The 17,147-nt window shown below is 40.2% G+C and overlaps 1 protein-coding gene across 1 annotated transcript; it reads left to right on the top strand.

The window, feature by feature from the left end:
• Nucleotides 1-16,127, top strand: sec13 (SEC13 homolog, nuclear pore and COPII coat complex component). Its single transcript, XM_034135398.1, has 9 exons — nucleotides 1-147; nucleotides 334-378; nucleotides 1,725-1,840; nucleotides 2,946-3,097; nucleotides 3,912-4,045; nucleotides 6,973-7,106; nucleotides 11,531-11,651; nucleotides 14,520-14,666; nucleotides 15,274-16,127. The coding sequence occupies exons 1-9, from the start codon at nucleotides 145-147 to the stop codon at nucleotides 15,382-15,384; spliced, it is 963 nt and encodes a 320-aa protein (XP_033991289.1). The 5' UTR covers nucleotides 1-144; the 3' UTR covers nucleotides 15,385-16,127.
• Nucleotides 16,128-17,147: the final 1,020 nt, after the last annotated feature.

Here is a 17,147-nt window from a genome sequence, read left to right as displayed (position 1 = left end):
AGTGTGTGTTTCCGCCGGTAGAAACAGTGTGTGACCCTGCTCTGTGGAAAGCGGCTTCTTGTTGCCACGTCGGAAGAACCGGGTTTATTCATTTAGAATAAAATACAATAATATCCTGGATAGTTTCCTGCTTTAGCTGCAGTCATGGTGAGTAAAGTAACTTCATACTGAAGCTGCAGGAGAAGCTGTTTGTTTACATTGTGTGGTTTTAACGGTGACCGTTGGTTGATGACGTGTTAGCTTGTTAGCTTGCTAGGCTAATGACAGCTAATCCTTAAACTAAAGTGTGTATCGTTATATCTGTGAGATTTATTGCTTGAATGTGTATTTCAGGTTTCCGTTATCAACACGGTGGACACCTCTCATGAGGATATGATCGTAAGTTTTCATTATTTTTTCATTTAACCCCAATCCTCTGATTAGTGGAGCTAATGTTAGCATCTACTATCTTATCAATTACTTTAAATAGCAATACATACGTGCTTCTTTTCATGTCACATGTGTTAGAAGAAGTACTACAGCTATCATCACAAGCTAATATTAACACACAGAGGTGGAGGAAGTATTAACATCCTTTACTTCAGTACTAGCTACTAAAGTAAGTACTTAAGTATTAAGTGTAGCATGGTGGTTTGCAGGCATATACTTTCCTAAAGGCCCTTTATATGTGTGTGAACAAAACCTAAATGTCTAATATAATGTGCCTAATATACATTGTTAGCAGTGAAAGGTACTAATTGGTCCATTTGACTCCCTCCAGAAAACCCTGGCTCAAACACTTGTTTTCATGTATTGTAAAAATAATGAAAACATTTTTGGACTTTAATGACTCTTAAACCAGTAGAAATACAAAGAGATGTTTTGTGGAAAACCCGTCTTAAAAAAGTACAAATGTACTACCACACTGTAAGAATACTCTATTTATTACACTCCTTTACTCCAAGTAAAACATTGCATTGAAAAACTAACTTAAGTAAAAGTATTTAGGTACCCTACTTAAAGTTTTAGTACATACATATCCCCTGTGACTGTTGTACTGTTTATTTCATTAGATAATTATTACCCATGCTTTATTGTGAAAGTAGGGTATATGTGTTGCAGTTGGTGGAGGAGGAGCTCACGTTTAACTATCTATGATTATTCATTTCATTATCTATCGGTCTGTATTTTATGTTCTCTATTAATGATTGATTATTTGATTTAAAAATAGTGTTAATAGTGAGAAACACTCTCTCGGTGTCCCAGAGCCTAAAAGTGAAAATGTTTGTTTTTGTCTGTCCAATTAACAGTCCAAAAACCACCGTTATTACTAATCACAATCAATAACATTATTAAAAAGGAAAGAGACAAATAATCACATTTATGAAGCTAGAAACGTGACCTGTCTTTGCATGAAAAAATGACTTAAAAGACCAACATCATTTTCTGACAAACGACTAATAGCTAAATAGAAAATCCACCAAGTACAAAAATAGAATTGTTTAAAGGGTAAATAGTGCAGTCATTCAAAACATATAGAAAACTGTATAAAACATATACTAAACATATTTTTGTGCTCTGAATGTTAACAACGTAGTAATACACAGAGATGTAGACAGGTTGCAGAACAGTAAGTAGACCTATATAACGGTAAAGAACCAATTACACTTCATATTTGATATCTCAGAGAAAAGGTTGATTATTTCTTTCCAGGTGTTGATGTCTTTTTTTCTCTCTGCTTTCAGCACGATGCCCAGATGGATTACTACGGGACTCGCCTCGCCACCTGCTCCTCGGACCGCACCGTGAAGATGTTCGACGTCAGAAACGGAGGACAGATCCTGGTGGCTGACCTCAGAGGGTGAGACTCCACGTTACCACCACCTCCCTTCACATAGAGACACAAACTGCATAACCTTACACTGCACAATAACTGCAGCCACTCGATAACAAGTAGTACATTATTATTCTCTTCGGGAGTTTGTCTCCTGTAATAAGAAACAAACTCGTGAGCCTTTACTTCAAAAACACTCTGGATGGAGATTTAAAACCAGAAGGAACTTGAGCCATGTATTTGTTTTATTATGTGCATTCACTGTCCTATGCAAAACAAACATTTAAATAAATAAATACTGTTTATATTAAATAAAAATACATGAATATATCTTAATCTAAAAACAGGATCTAAGGTCAGTCTCGGAAGATTCATTTCTACTTTTTATCTTAGTGATATGCACAGTTTTTTATATACATTTGTTGACCGTCTATGTTTCTTGTAGTTATTGAATTAGCTCGGGAGTTTGTCTCCTGTAATAATCACCAATTTTGTTACATGATTCATTTTGGAAACTACTTTTTTACCCGGGCTTTAACACTGATATCACAGTTCAGCTCCCCCTTTCATTCTTGGTGTCAGGGGATAATTCTGTATACATGTTTACCCTTCGCCCTCTGACGCAGATGCCCAACTGCAGCCGCTATCTCCCTTAAGGAGGGGCTGCCCTAGCAAGTTGTTGTTGTTACCAGTTTGTGACCGGGCAACTCTCGGTCAGAGATAGTCATTGTTGTGGGACACCTGGAACACATCCTTCTCGGGGTGTAGATGACCCCGAGCCATAAGCGACAACAAATGTGATTCAGTGTCCTCAGCTGCTTAGTCTATCTATTGAAGAATGTTGATTATTACACTCTGAACTAGTTCAAACCTGGAGCTACAGGAGGGGTCTTCAGAATTGATTGTGGCATCTCTACCGTGTGGTCAGACCGTGGCCCGTGACATATCTTGGGAATTCTCCGGCCGAAACTCCAAATAAACCGTCAGTGTTTGCCATCAAAGCTCCAGCTCTCCTTGTGTCTCTTTGAGTCCTGACTCTCCATTGCTACAGAAGTTTCCCCCACACTTGGCATTCTTGTATTGCATATTTTGAGTATTTTAAACTAAATGTGTCGTCTCTGTGTCTGTGCAGCCACGAGGGTCCGGTGTGGCAGGTGGCCTGGGCTCACCCCATGTTCGGAAACATCCTGGCTTCCTGTTCCTACGACCGTAAAGTCATCATCTGGAAGGAGGAGAACGGCAGCTGGGACAAGATGCACGAGTACTGCGGACACGAGTCATCAGGTCAGTAGCTCTGCTGGGATCGTATTGTGTTGTGTACAAGTTGTTTACTTTTATTTCTTTATTTGTGACTTCTCCCGGGTGTAAATAGCATTGTTAGCTACGGACACCCATCACGATTATTTTTGTCAATATTGATATCACAATTATTAAATACGATTATTCATTGACTTTGAAAACATCCATTTATTGATCTTTAAAAAACATAAAAATAATAATTTGAACAGTGTGCTATCTTTTTAACAGTTGATTACCCTGAACTTTAAGTATAATTCAACTGAAAAACCAATAAATAAATAAATTATACATCTACATCTAAATAAATAATATAAAAATAATAAATACCAATAAAGAAGATCAACAAATATTTTGGCAAAGTATTCAGCTGAAGCCACATCTTTTTCAACTTCCCCACGGCAGTGTTTCACACAGATCTGAAATATAGTTGTGGTGGTAGCCGGGTAGCTCGTTTTATTTCAATAACTTTGTTTTCCTAATCGTTGCAAGCCAAAAACGTAGTTCGAGATTAAAATACGATTAATTGCACAGCCCTAATTGTTACCTTCAGACAGCTGGGTGTAAATAGCATTGTTACCTTCAGACAGCTGGGTGTAAATAGCATTGTTGCCTTCAGACAGCTGGGTGTAAATAGCATTGTTACCTTCAGACAGCTGGGTGTAAATAGCATTGTTAGCTACAGACAGCTGGGTGTAAATAGCATTGTTACCTTCAGACAGCTGGGTGTAAATAGCATTGTTAGCTACGATGTCTTGAGGCTTTGTCATGTTTTTATACATGTACTTCTGTGTCTCTGCAGTGAACTCTGTGTGTTGGGGTCCCTATGACTTCGGTCTGATTCTGGCCTGTGGCAGCTCGGACGGAGCCATTTCTATCCTCACTTTCACCGGAGATCAGCAGTGGGACGTCAAGAAGATCAGCAACGCACACACTGTGAGTTTGAGACGCTTCTGAATACTCAATTCCAGCGGTTCCCAACCTGTGGGCCGCCAAATAATCTGCAAAACATTAGGGTTTGTGTGGAAACATTTCATTATTAAGATGAGTTTTTTTCTTTCCTTTCTCTTTCTTAATCCTCCTTAGCAACGGTCATTTAATCTTGCAATCTACTAATTTATATAAATAGTTATCACCGCAATAACCGTATTTAATTTGTTTTTAATTTACATTATTTAATTTCATATTCTGTTCTTGTACATATCCCATATTCTATTGACATGTATATAGACTTTTTGCACTACTTTTTATTTTTATTTTTGTATTTTATTATATGTGACCTGCTCCCTCGAAATCAGTCGCATTGACCCGAAGACACATTTTGAGTTGAATACACTGTTGGAAAGAGGAGATTCTTAGCTTTCTAATGATATCAGGATTGTTGTTGTACTCCAAATATTAAGCAAAATATGTCACATTATATAATGACTGTCACCGAGTCATCATTTTGAGAAAAAGGCCTTCAAAGTTTCCTCTTCTCTGGAATCCATCGATCTGATCGATTATTAGCAAATGATCAAAATACTACGGAGGGAAGATATTTTCGTTTGGATTACTGGTCTGGGGGAAGCTCGCGAGTGTGTGTGTGTGTGTATATATGTGTGTGTGTGTGTGTGTATTTTTGCGTTTGTGTGTATTGTGTTTGTTTCCCGGGGAAAACACTCACGAGAAACACCGGCTGTTGTTATGCCTGCTGTGACGTTAAGTTACTCCGTTCTCCGCTTGTAATTATGCCGTTACGAGCTTCAAAGCTGTATTTCTCATCTGAATTTGCCGAAACAAGTTTAATATTCTGAAAGCCAAGACTTTGTTTATTTGAAATCAGATGAAAACAAACTGTAACGGACCCTGCCGTGTTATCTATGATTACTATACGCCTTACATTCATAATGTCAGCCGGAGGGAGGGGGTGCGGCGCTGTGGAACAGCAGAGTGCGAGTGAGAGCTGTCATCTTCCCTTTACAAGCAAAAATGTATTTATCGTGTGATTTTGGAAATAAAAGTTTCATATTCTGAAAGCCAAGAATTTGTTTATTTAAAATCAAACAAAACACCCGAACCCTGAAAAACTATTTTTTTACGCAAATCCACGTTTATTTTGAAATGAGCCGTTGCGACTGATTTCGATAGAGAGGGTCACATATATGTTGCATTGTTGGTGGAGCTCAGGTCAGAAGGATTGCATTTCCATTTCTACACTGTAGCTTTGTGCAAATACAATACAACCTTTGAATCTTGAATCTACAGTCATTAGCCGCGTTCACACCAAGTACTTTGCTGCACTCAGTGCCCCGGCACTTATGACCCCAGGGCATTTAGAACAGATCGCGTTCACACCGGAATAAATTCCCTGAGGGAAGATTACGCAAATGAGCCGCTGACGTCACTTCTTCTTCTTCTGCTTTGGGTTTACTGGCAGGCCGCAAACCAATTCACGGCGTATACTGCCACCCGGAGTCCCCGGCTGGAAGTCCCCGGAGTTGGGGAAGGCTTCAGTAGAAGCTGCTGGGACTCCCAGCAGCTTCTACTGAAGCCTTCAGAGTAAATCGCCAGAACGCCGACACCTCCTCATCTCCACCGCTCCCATGTTTTATTTTGTGTTGCCATAAGTTAGTCTCTCTGCATTTGTGCGCTGGGCGAATGCTAATGCTAATAATGCTAATGCGAGGATAATAAAATGGCGGCTCTACAAAAACATTTCAGAGTTGTACGGGGCGTGGTTTGCAATTCGCCCAGCCAATCAGAACTGGGGCACTTTTTTCCCCCAGGAAAGTACCATCTCTCAGCAGGCACTAAAAATGGGGGTAAAAGTTCCCGGCTTGAAGTACTCTTTTTGGTGTGAACGCGACATAAGGGGTACTAACGGAACTAAACGCTAAAAGTACGGGGAAAAGTACTCCGGTGTGAACGCGCCTCTTGACAGCGGTTTGTTCTACTGGATTAACAACGTGTCACATGTTCTGAATTCAGAACTTTATTTAGCCTCCGTATTGTTTATGGTTGAATGTGGGCCACGAAATTTTTTTTGATTCTTACGTGGATTCCTGAGTTGAAAAAGCTTGGATCCGCTGCTCTATTCTGTTTAATTTCCATTAAAGGTGGGGTAGGTCATTTTGGAGAAACCAGCTCGAGTGCGCTAGAATTTGAAAATACACAGCCGGAGAAAATCTGCCACTTCCTTCCAGAGCCCCTCCTCCAACACACACGAACGTGCACATGACCAATGAGGGCACCAGATAAGTTTGTGCACAGATGGAAGGCTGACAGGCAGGTAGGCCATCCAGTTATTTTAGCCGGGCCGGCTCAGATGATTGGTCGTGCTTTTTACAGTACCACGGCTTCCACAGATGATATTTTATTATGGATTTTTTGTCAAAGCACTTCAGATATTCATTGCTATCGGGATGTTAAGAGCATTCCATGGAATATAACAAAAAGTGTATCTCGAGCCGGTTTCTCAAACTTACCTACCCTACCTTTAATATGGGGGATTAAATGCTGTCTTTATTATTCTACATCTAATAATAATACATTTTCATTTATATAGCACACTTTAAAAACCACGTCATCTCAAGGTGCTTCACAATGCTAGAAAGTGAAAATAATAAAACAAATGAAATAAAAAGTTATCTAAGGAGCATATTGAATAAAATATGGTAATATAAAAAAGGTTAAGATCATAAAAGGTTAGAATATAAAATAAAGGACAGTCAGTAAAATGCGGTGTGGAACAGGTGGGTCTTGAGGCTTTTCTTAAAAACTCTACTTTGGCATCCACTTCCTTTCTCAGTCATGTTGTTTCTTAGAGGCTGATTTTCACAGTTATTTCTCTCTATTAACGGAGTGTTATCGTTCTGCTTCAGATCGGCTGTAACGCGGTGAGCTGGGCTCCGGCTGTGGTTCCTGGCAGTTTGATCGATCAGCCGTCGGGACAGAAACCAAACTACGTCAAACGCTTCGTCTCCGGAGGCTGCGACAACCTCGTCAAACTCTGGAAGTAAGTTCAAAGTCAACTTTATTGTCAATCCTTCAGTTTGTGTGTACAGACAGAGAGATCGAAATACCGTTTGCCACAATCCCGAATACAAAAATACAAATATATATATATATTATATATATATTATATATATATTATATATATATATATATATATATATATATATATATATATATATATATATATATATATATATATATATATATATATATAGAAGGAGGCGTGTGGTGCAGTGGGTTATGCGTTGGTGTTCTGATCAAACCCCACTGCAGTCAGCATGTCGTTGTGTCCCTGAGACACTTCACCCCAAATTGCTCCTGTGGGGATTGTCCACAGTATTGAGGTATGTAAGTCGCTTTGGATAAAAGCGTCTAACAAGTGACATGTAATGTAATGTGATGTATTTAAAAATATGTATACAAATTGTGGTTTTACAGACTTTGTGCCATTTAATGCTTTCTATGTAGTTGCATTAAGTGTCATTTGCATTTACAGCAGTTGTTGGCTAATGAAAATACAAATCTTTAAACTCAGGCTCCCTCCAATAATTCTCATTTCATATGTGTATAAGATAAGGTAAGACTTTATTTATCCAGAAGGAAATTGTTGTGCCAGAGTAACAACGATGCAATAAACACAGCAGCATAATAATAATAAAACTGTACATTAACAGTGCAGTAAAAAGAGCTAATTCAATAACTACAAGTAACATAGACGGTCAAAACATTTATACAGAAAACTGTGCATATCACTAAGATAAAAGTAGAAATTAATTGTCCAAGACTGACCTTTGATCCTGTTCTTAAATTAAGATGTATTCATGTCCTTTTTATTCAATATATACAGTATTTCTTTATTTCAATGTTTGTTTTGCATTAAGGACAACTAATGCACATAATAAACAAATACATGGCCCTAGTTCCTTTTGGTTTTAAAGGTCCCCTATTATGCAAAATCCACTTCTTCATGTCTCTTCTACATCAACATGTGTCCCCTCTTCTTCATGTCTCTTCTACATCAACATGTGTCCCCTCTTCTTCATGTCTCTTCTACATCACCATGTGTCCCCTCTTCTTCATGTCTCTTCTACATCAACATGTGTCCCCTCTTCTTCATGTCTCTTCTACATCACCATGTGTCCCCTCTTCTTCATGTCTCTTCTACATCACCATGTGTCCCCTCTTCTTCATGTCTCTTCTACATCAACATGTGTCCCCTCTTCTTCATGTCTCTTCTACATCAACATGTGTCCCCTCTTCTTCATGTCTCTTCTACATCACCATGTGTCCCCTCTTCTTCATGTCTCTTCTTCATCAACATGTGTCCCCTCTTCTTCATGTCTCTTCTACATCAACATGTGTCCCCTCTTCTTCATGTCTCTTCTACATCAACATGTGTCCCCTCTTCTTCATGTCTATTCTACATCAACATGTGTCCCCTCTTCTTCATGTCTCTTCTACATCAACATGTGTCCCCTCTTCTTCATGTCTCTTCTACATCAACATGTGTCCCCTCTTCTTCATGTCTCTTCTACATCAACATGTGTCCCCTCTTCTTCATGTCTCTTCTACATCAACATGTATCCCCTCTTCTTCATGTCTCTTCTACATCAACATGTGTCCCCTCTTCTTCATGTCTCTTCTTCATCAACATGTGTCCCCTCTTCTTCATGTCTCTTCTTCATCAACATGTGTCCCCTCTTCTTCATGTCTCTTCTTCATCAACATGTGTCCCCTCTTCTTCATGTCTCTTCTACATCAACATGTGTCCCCTCTTCTTCATGTCTCTTCTACATCAACATGTGTCCCCTCTTCTTCACGTCTCTTCTACATCAACATGTGTCCCCTCTTCTTCACGTCTCTTCTACATCAACATGTGTCCCCTCTTCTTCACGTCTCTTCTACATCAACATGTGTCCCCTCTTCTTCATGTCTCTTCTACATCAACATGTGTCCCCTCTTCTTCATGTCTCTTCTACATCAACATGTGTCCCCTCTTCTTCATGTCTCTTCTACATCAACATGTGTCCCCTCTTCTTCACGTCTCTTCTACATCAACATGTGTCCCCTCTTCTTCACGTCTCTTCTACATCAACATGTGTCCCCTCTTCTTCACGTCTCTTCTACATCAACATGTGTCCCCTCTTCTTCATGTCTCTTCTACATCAACATGTGTCCCCTCTTCTTCATGTCTCTTCTACATCAACATGTGTCCCCTCTTCTTCATGTCTCTTCTACATCAACATGTGTCCCCTCTTCTTTATGTCTCTTCTACATCAACATGTGTCCCCTCTTCTTCATGTCTCTTCTACATCAACATGTGTCCCCTCTTCTTCATGTCTCTTCTACATCAACATGTGTCCCCTCTTCTTCATGTCTCTTCTACATCAACATGTGTCCCCTCTTCTTCATGTCTCTTCTACATCAACATGTGTCCCCTCTTCTTCATGTCTCTTCTACATCAACATGTGTCCCCTCTTCTTCATGTCTCTTCTACATCAACATGTGTCCCCTCTTCTTCATGTCTCTTCTTCATCAACATGTGTCCCCTCTTCTTCATGTCTCTTCTTCATCAACATGGGTCCCCTCTTCTTCATGTCTCTTCTACATCAACATGTGTCCCCTCTTCTTCATGTCTCTTCTACATCAACATGTGTCCCCTCTTCTTCATGTCTCTTCTACATCAACATGAGTCCCCTCTTCTTCATGTCTCTTCTACATCAACATGTGTCCCCTCTTCTTCACGTCTCTTCTACATCAACATGTGTCCCCTCTTCTTCACGTCTCTTCTACATCAACATGTGTCCCCTCTTCTTCACGTCTCTTCTACATCAACATGTGTCCCCTCTTCTTCACGTCTCTTCTACATCAACATGTGTCCCCTCTTCTTCATGTCTCTTCTACATCAACATGTGTCCCCTCTTCTTCATGTCTCTTCTACATCAACATGTGTCCCCTCTTCTTCATGTCTCTTCTACATCAACATGTGTCCCCTCTTCTTCATGTCTCTTCTACATCAACATGTGTCCCCTCTTCTTCATGTCTCTTCTTCATCAACATGTGTCCCCTCTTCTTCATGTCTCTTCTTCATCAACATGGGTCCCCTCTTCTTCATGTCTCTTCTACATCAACATGTGTCCCCTCTTCTTCATGTCTCTTCTACATCAACATGAGTCCCCTCTTCTTCATGTCTCCTCTACATCAACATGTGTCCCCTCTTCTTCATGTCTCTTCTACATCAACATGTGTCCCCTCTTCTTCATGTCTCTTCTTCATCAACATGTGTCCCCTCTTCTTCATGTCTCTTCTTCATCAACATGGGTCCCCTCTTCTTCATGTCTCTTCTACATCAACATGTGTCCCCTCTTCTTCATGTCTCTTCTACATCAACATGAGTCCCCTCTTCTTCATGTCTCCTCTACATCAACATGTGTCCCCTCTTCTTCATGTCTCTTCTACATCAACATGTGTCCCCTCTTCTTCATGTCTCTTCTACATCAACATGGGTCCCCTCTTCTTCATGTCTCTTCTACATCAACATGTGTCCCCTCTTCTTCATGTCTCTTCTACATCAACATGGGTCCCCTCTTCTTCATGTCTCTTCTACATCAACATGTGTCCCCTCTTCTTCATGTCTCTTCTACATCAACATGTGTCCCCTCTTCTTCATGTCTCTTCTTCATCAACATGTGTCCCCTCTTCTTCATGTCTCTTCTACATCAACATGTGTCCCCTCTTCTTCATGTCTCTTCTTCATCAACATGTGTCCCCTCTTCTTCATGTCTCTTCTTCATCAACATGTGTCCCCTCTTCTTCATGTCTCTTCTTCATCAACATGTGTCCCCTCTTCTTCATGTCTCCTCTTCATCAACATGTGTCCCCTCTGTGGAAAGAGACTCTGAAAGTTTCAGGAACAAAGATTCTCTCTCTTTTTGATCCATTTCTATAAAAACCTGTCTGAAAATGAGCTGATCAGATTTTGGCCACTTTATGATGTCATAACGATGTTTTGGCTTGTGTAACCATTAGCCAATCAGCAACCAAGGTAACCCCCCCCCCCCCCCCCCCCCCCCCCCCTTATCACCTGAATCTCCTCCTAGAGCACCATTGAGTTCTTTGTAACCAAATCTCTCTCAGGGGGGCGTGGGAAGGGGCTCCTTATTTTCATCTAAAGTAACAGACAGAGAATCAGCACTTTGGAAACAGGGCTGAAACAGAGGGGATTATGGGTAATGCTGCAATGATCTGTTTGGTGTTTGGAGCCAAACACTTTAGAGACATGTTCTGTATAGATCTGAGACCTGTGATATATTGAAGAAAAACAGTATAATAGGGGACCTTTAAATATCAATCCTGAGTATTTTTCAAGTAGAGGCTCAGTAGTTTGTACCTTAACGTGTCCCTGGTGGTTTCCTGTGTCTGCAGAGAGGAGGACGGTCAGTGGAAGGAGGACCAGAAGCTGGAGGCTCACAGTGATTGGGTGAGAGACGTCGGCTGGGCTCCGTCCATCGGGCTGCCCACCAGCACCATCGCCAGCTGCTCCCAGGTCAGTTATTACAGATAAAATGACATAAGAAACACTTTATTTATCCCAGCAGCATGTAAAACAAGTACTGCACGTAATTAGAAATAAAACAGAGTGGAAAGTAAACAATTATACAATATAAGCATCTGAAAATAGCAGATAAAACAGAACTAAATGAGTGAAGATATAGAAGTTGACCATCAGAATCGGAATACCTTTATTCGTCCAACACAGGGGAAATGTACATTGTTACAGCAGAAAAGAGCCAAAGACAGCTTAAAAAAGCATGCATTCAATAATTTGAAAGATTCAAAAAAAGTAAGAAAATTACACAATTGACATTATTACATTACATTACATTTAGCTGACGCTTTTATCCAAAGCGACTTACAATAAGTGACAAAATACACATCTGTAACAGTTCTGAAGATGTAGCAGCCAGGCATATACTGCACAGTTATAATAATAATAATAATAATAGCTTGGATTTATATAGCGCCTTTCATGAGACCCAAGGTCGCTTTACAAAGAAGAACAGGAGTAGAAACAAACATAACAAAAACAAAAGGCAGTCAGACAAACAGACAAAACAACAAATAGATTAGGGGCCAAAGGCCTTAGTAAACAGATGGGACTTGAGGGCCCTTTTGAAGGCGTCGAGTGTGGGGATGTTGCGGATCTCCGCAGGGAGAGCGTTCCAGAGGGTGGGGGCTGCCACACTGAAGACTCTGTCTCCGAAGGTTCGCAGTTTGGTGCGGGGGGGTGGTAAGCAGGCCAGAGTCTGAGGACCGCAGGTTCCGGGGTGGGGCATGTGGGCGAAGGATGTCCGATAAGTACTGGGGGGCATGGAGGGACTTGTAGGTGAGGAGGAGGACTTTGTATGCTCTGCGGGACTTGACCGGCAGCCAGGGGAGGTGGATGAGGGTGGGAGTGATGTGCTGCCACGGCTTTGTATGTGTGAGTACCCTAGCAGCACAGTTTTGGACATACTGGAGCCTGTCCAGGGTTTTGTTGGGGACACCAAACAGGACACCATTGCAGTAGTCCAAGCCGGAGGTGACCAAAGCATGGACTAGGGTTTCTGCAACCGACTCCGAGAGTGACGGTCGGAGTCTGGCAATGTTCTTTAGATGGAAAAAGGCAGATTTGGTGACAGACTTGACGTGGGAGTGGAAGGAAAGGGTGGAGTTGAGGATGACACCCAGGTTGCGGGCTTCAGGAGATGGGGAGATGGAGCAGCCATCAACCTCGAGGATGAAGTCTCCAGCGCCTTGGGTGCCACAACCATGAGCTCTGTTTTCCTGCTGTTTAGTTTGAGATACTTAGACGACATCCAGGTTTTTATGTCGTGCAGGAAGTTGACGAGAGACTGAGGGGGGAGCTGGGAGGATGGAGTGGTGCTGAGATACAGTTGGGTATCATCAGCGTAACAGTGGAAATTGAGTCCATGATGGCGGATGATCTGGCCGAGGGGGAGCATGTAAATGGTGAACAGGAGGGGGCCAAGCACAGAGCCCTGGGGTACACCGTGATGGACTGGGGACGGGGGTGAATTTGAGCCATTGATGGTAACAAACTGTTCACTGTTATGGAGGTAGGATGTAGGGGTGTAACGGTTCACAAACATTTCGGTTCGGTACGAACCTCGGTTTTTAGGTCACGGTTCGGTACGTTTTTGGTACAGCAGAAAAATGATCACAAAACATAAAATATATATATATATTTTTTTATTATTATTAAACTGTGAATAATGTATTCACTCAAATAAATACAAAATATAATAAAATAAACATTAAGGTGCAGCATTTCGATGAACTGAAATAATCTGTACTTGAACTGTACTGTAGTACCTATAAGCAGCCAGCTTGACATTAGGACTTGCTTGTCATTGTATTTTCATGTTTTTTTTAAGAAAGATGAACTTGTCCACATTGCTTGCCGAAAGGGCAGATCTGCTGGCACTAACAATGTCTCCTGCTGTGGAGAACACCCTCTCGCTAGGGACAGAGGTAGCAGATACAGCCAGGTAGCGCTTTGCTAACATGGCAACATAAGGATATGGCGTTTGTAATAGCTTTGGCTCGGTCTGAACTTGTTGCGAGTGTTGGAGGCTTAAATGCTAGTGGGAGTTGGGTTTGCACTTCAGTCTTTTTTCTTTTGGTACCGGTGATATTCACGTTCAGGTGATGCCTTTTCAAATGAGTATGCAAGTTTGATGTATTGCCAGCCGCGTAACCAATTTCAGTTGAACAATGCCGACAAACAGCTTTGGTTCGGTCCACCTGTCTCTCTCCGTCATCCTTGTACGTAACTGCAAAACCGAAATGTTCCCAAACCGGAGACTTCAATGATGCTGGAGGATTTTCCAGCTCAACTTTATCTGCGTTCGCCATTTCGACAGTTCCTCAAATAATGTACCTTTTACTCTTATACTGTTTTCTGACATCAAGTTATATACATAAAAAGATAATAATAATATGGTCATACAGTTTGATATATTGCAGTTCTAAACTACTTATCTACCCAGTAGTAGGCAAGAAATCCTAAATATGTTTGACATTGACGAACTACATCATTTAAATGTTTATAAGCATTCGTTTCTGATCAAAAATACAATAATATAATAAAATAACGGTGAAGAAGGAGCCATTCTGCATTATGAAAGCTTTTGATAAATAAAGTACATTTTTATTTCAGTATTTAACTATTTTAAGACAATATTATTTATAATTTTGCTCAAGTTGAGGATCCGGGTACTTCTTCCAACGCTGGTCAGAGAAGAAAACGTTTTATTAGCAGCTGAATAATAATAAAAACTCTGACTGCTTCACACAGAGTTCAGTGGGAATACATTTTGTTAAGATATTTGTTCCCTCTGCCCTTCTTCAGGACGGACGCGTGTTCATCTGGACGTGTGACGACCCGGCTGGAAACACCTGGACGGCTAAACTCCTCCACAAGTTCAACGATGTGGTTTGGCACGTCAGCTGGTCCATAACCGGAAACATCCTGGCTGTTTCAGGAGGAGACAACAAGGTACAATATACACAGTTATATATATATATATATATATATATATATATATATATATATATATATATATATATATATATATATATATATATATATATATATATATATATATATATATATATACACTTCCTTTTATCCAGGTGAAAGCAACTGGAACTGTGCCATGTTTGTTTCCCCGTGAAAAACAACAATAAATTACAATATATATATGATATTTAAATCTGACAAGTATAACTGTCAACACTATGTTCTCATTCATATCCACTTTTGCATTTACTAGCATACAAACACATTCATGTATAGACACATTTCATTAAGTACATTTACTATTTACATTTCAGCTCATCAAAGCAGATACAACTTTATTTATACAGCACTTTTCATACACAAAATGCTGCACAAACCAAAAACATGACACAAATATAGACAATACTAACCCCCCGTTCCCAGGTAATAATAATAGAGTAACACATAGCTCTCTGATCGATAGGAACACTGAATTACCCAAATATCTGACTGCTGTAGATGAACACACACACACACACACACACACACACACACACACACACGTCTCTTCATATATTAATGTGTGTGTGTTTCTGTGCTGCAGGTGACGCTGTGGAAGGAGTCGATGGACGGGCAGTGGGCCTGCATCAGTGACGTCAGCAAAGGACAAGGAGCCGTCTCCACCATCACAGACACACAGCAGAGCGAGCAGTGACACACACACACACACTTATAACATGACCCCTGGCTCTACAAGGACGACCCGATCTTCAGAGATGATTTTAGCGTTAGTAATTAACACGCCGGACATTTCAACAGAACCTTGTCCACACTGATTGAGATTCTTTTGTAATGTTTTTGTTTGATGATTACATTTGTCCGGGATAAAGTTTATCAGAGGCGGAGGAAACGTGTATTAAATGGTGCAGAATCTCTGCAAATGCACACCTTATAATAACGGTAGAGTGTTTCAACATGTACATTAATGCTGGTCCAGATTGAAATCCATCCCATGATGCTTTTCCCCCTGAAAACATTCCTCCTCCTCCAGCGGAGAACAGCAGCAAGCCTCCACCTGCAACTATAAAACATCATCTCCAGTTTATTTAATGCATTTGTTTCAAAACTAGCTTCAATGATCATCCTCAGTTTCAGTGAGAACAATCAGAGAAAGAAATACGTCCTACACTTCATCCAGTACATTTAATAAGTAAATAAATAAATGATTTATTGATGAGTGCACATTGTTTACCACTCAATACAAGAGGCTCAATAAATACAAAGATGTCTGTGTAATCAGAACATGCCTTATGTTTGGCACCCTGAATGACTCGCTGCCAACACAACCGTGAATTAAGCATCAACAGTTGTGAGTGTTTTCTTCCAGTTGTGAGATCAGAAAACCCTGGATGTGTTTTTCATATTTGATGTAATTAAAAAACTATAATATTAAAACAATATCCTGTTTCGTTTATTCTTTAAGGATTGATTTCTTAACTACTCTGGTCTCCTGTGACGGTGCCGTATCCCCTTTGAGCATGAGTAGCTGTTATAAATGAATTATTTTTAGAGTTTAGAGCCACGTTTTTATTATAACATTTTAAATCTTGCTGCTTTTTAACTCTATATTTTAACCGGTTGAAGGATTTGAGTCCTTTGTCGTCTGGATCTGAAGTTAAAGGGCCCATGTCATGGCCATTTCCACTGATCATAATTACATTGTTGAGGTATACTAAAATAGATTTATATTGTGCAATTTTCCAAACTCACATTGGTTTCGCATACAGCATCTCTGTCAAGCATGTGTATTCAGCAGTATTCACTCTCTCCACTAAACGACTCGTTGGAGCTCTTGCCCCCCCCTCCCTGTGAGCCTAGTGTGCTCCGATTGGTCAGCTCGGCCACTCTGTTCTGATTAGTCAACCACCAGAGAGGCTCCGCCCATGTCTAACAGTGCTTTTTTCGGCTCGCTCTCGGAACATCAGTCTTATAATGGCCTCGGTACAGCCGTATATTTTATACGCTAACTAACCAAACTGTACCTACAACTGTTGTTATAGAAGAGTACGTTATTTTTACCTGTAATAAACTACTACTGTTTGATGAGAAATCAAATCATGGTTTGCTATATATGAATGATATGTTATAGGAGCAAATCATTCAGGGAAGAAAGGATAGGCCTACTAAGTATTTCCATCAAACTTTATTTTTAGAAATGTACAAAATGAACATAAATATTAGGGCTGTCAGTCGATTAAAATATTTAATCGCGATTAATCGCATGATAGTCCATAGTTAATCGCGATTAATCGCAAATTAATCGCACATTTTTTATCTGTTCTAAATGTACCTTAGAGGGATATCTTTCAAGTTTTTAATACTCTTATCAACATATGAGTGGACAAATATGCTTTATATGTTTGTTTATTATCATTTGAACAATGACAAATATTCTCATGAATATTAAACACAACAACC

This window comes from Trematomus bernacchii, unplaced genomic scaffold (assembly GCF_902827165.1).
Source record: "Trematomus bernacchii unplaced genomic scaffold, fTreBer1.1, whole genome shotgun sequence".
NCBI lineage: Eukaryota > Metazoa > Chordata > Actinopteri > Perciformes > Nototheniidae > Trematomus > Trematomus bernacchii.
Note: the sequence above shows the minus strand (reverse complement) of the source record. Positions and strands in the feature narration are given on the sequence as shown.

Bases quoted from the DNA above. Each gene is read 5' to 3' on its own strand.
- sec13 (XM_034135398.1), top strand. The intron at 11,652-14,519 runs GTCAGTTATTAC...GCCCTTCTTCAG, and splicing joins CCATCGCCAGCTGCTCCCAG to GACGGACGCGTGTTCATCTG. The intron at 14,667-15,273 runs GTACAATATACA...TCTGTGCTGCAG, and splicing joins TTTCAGGAGGAGACAACAAG to GTGACGCTGTGGAAGGAGTC.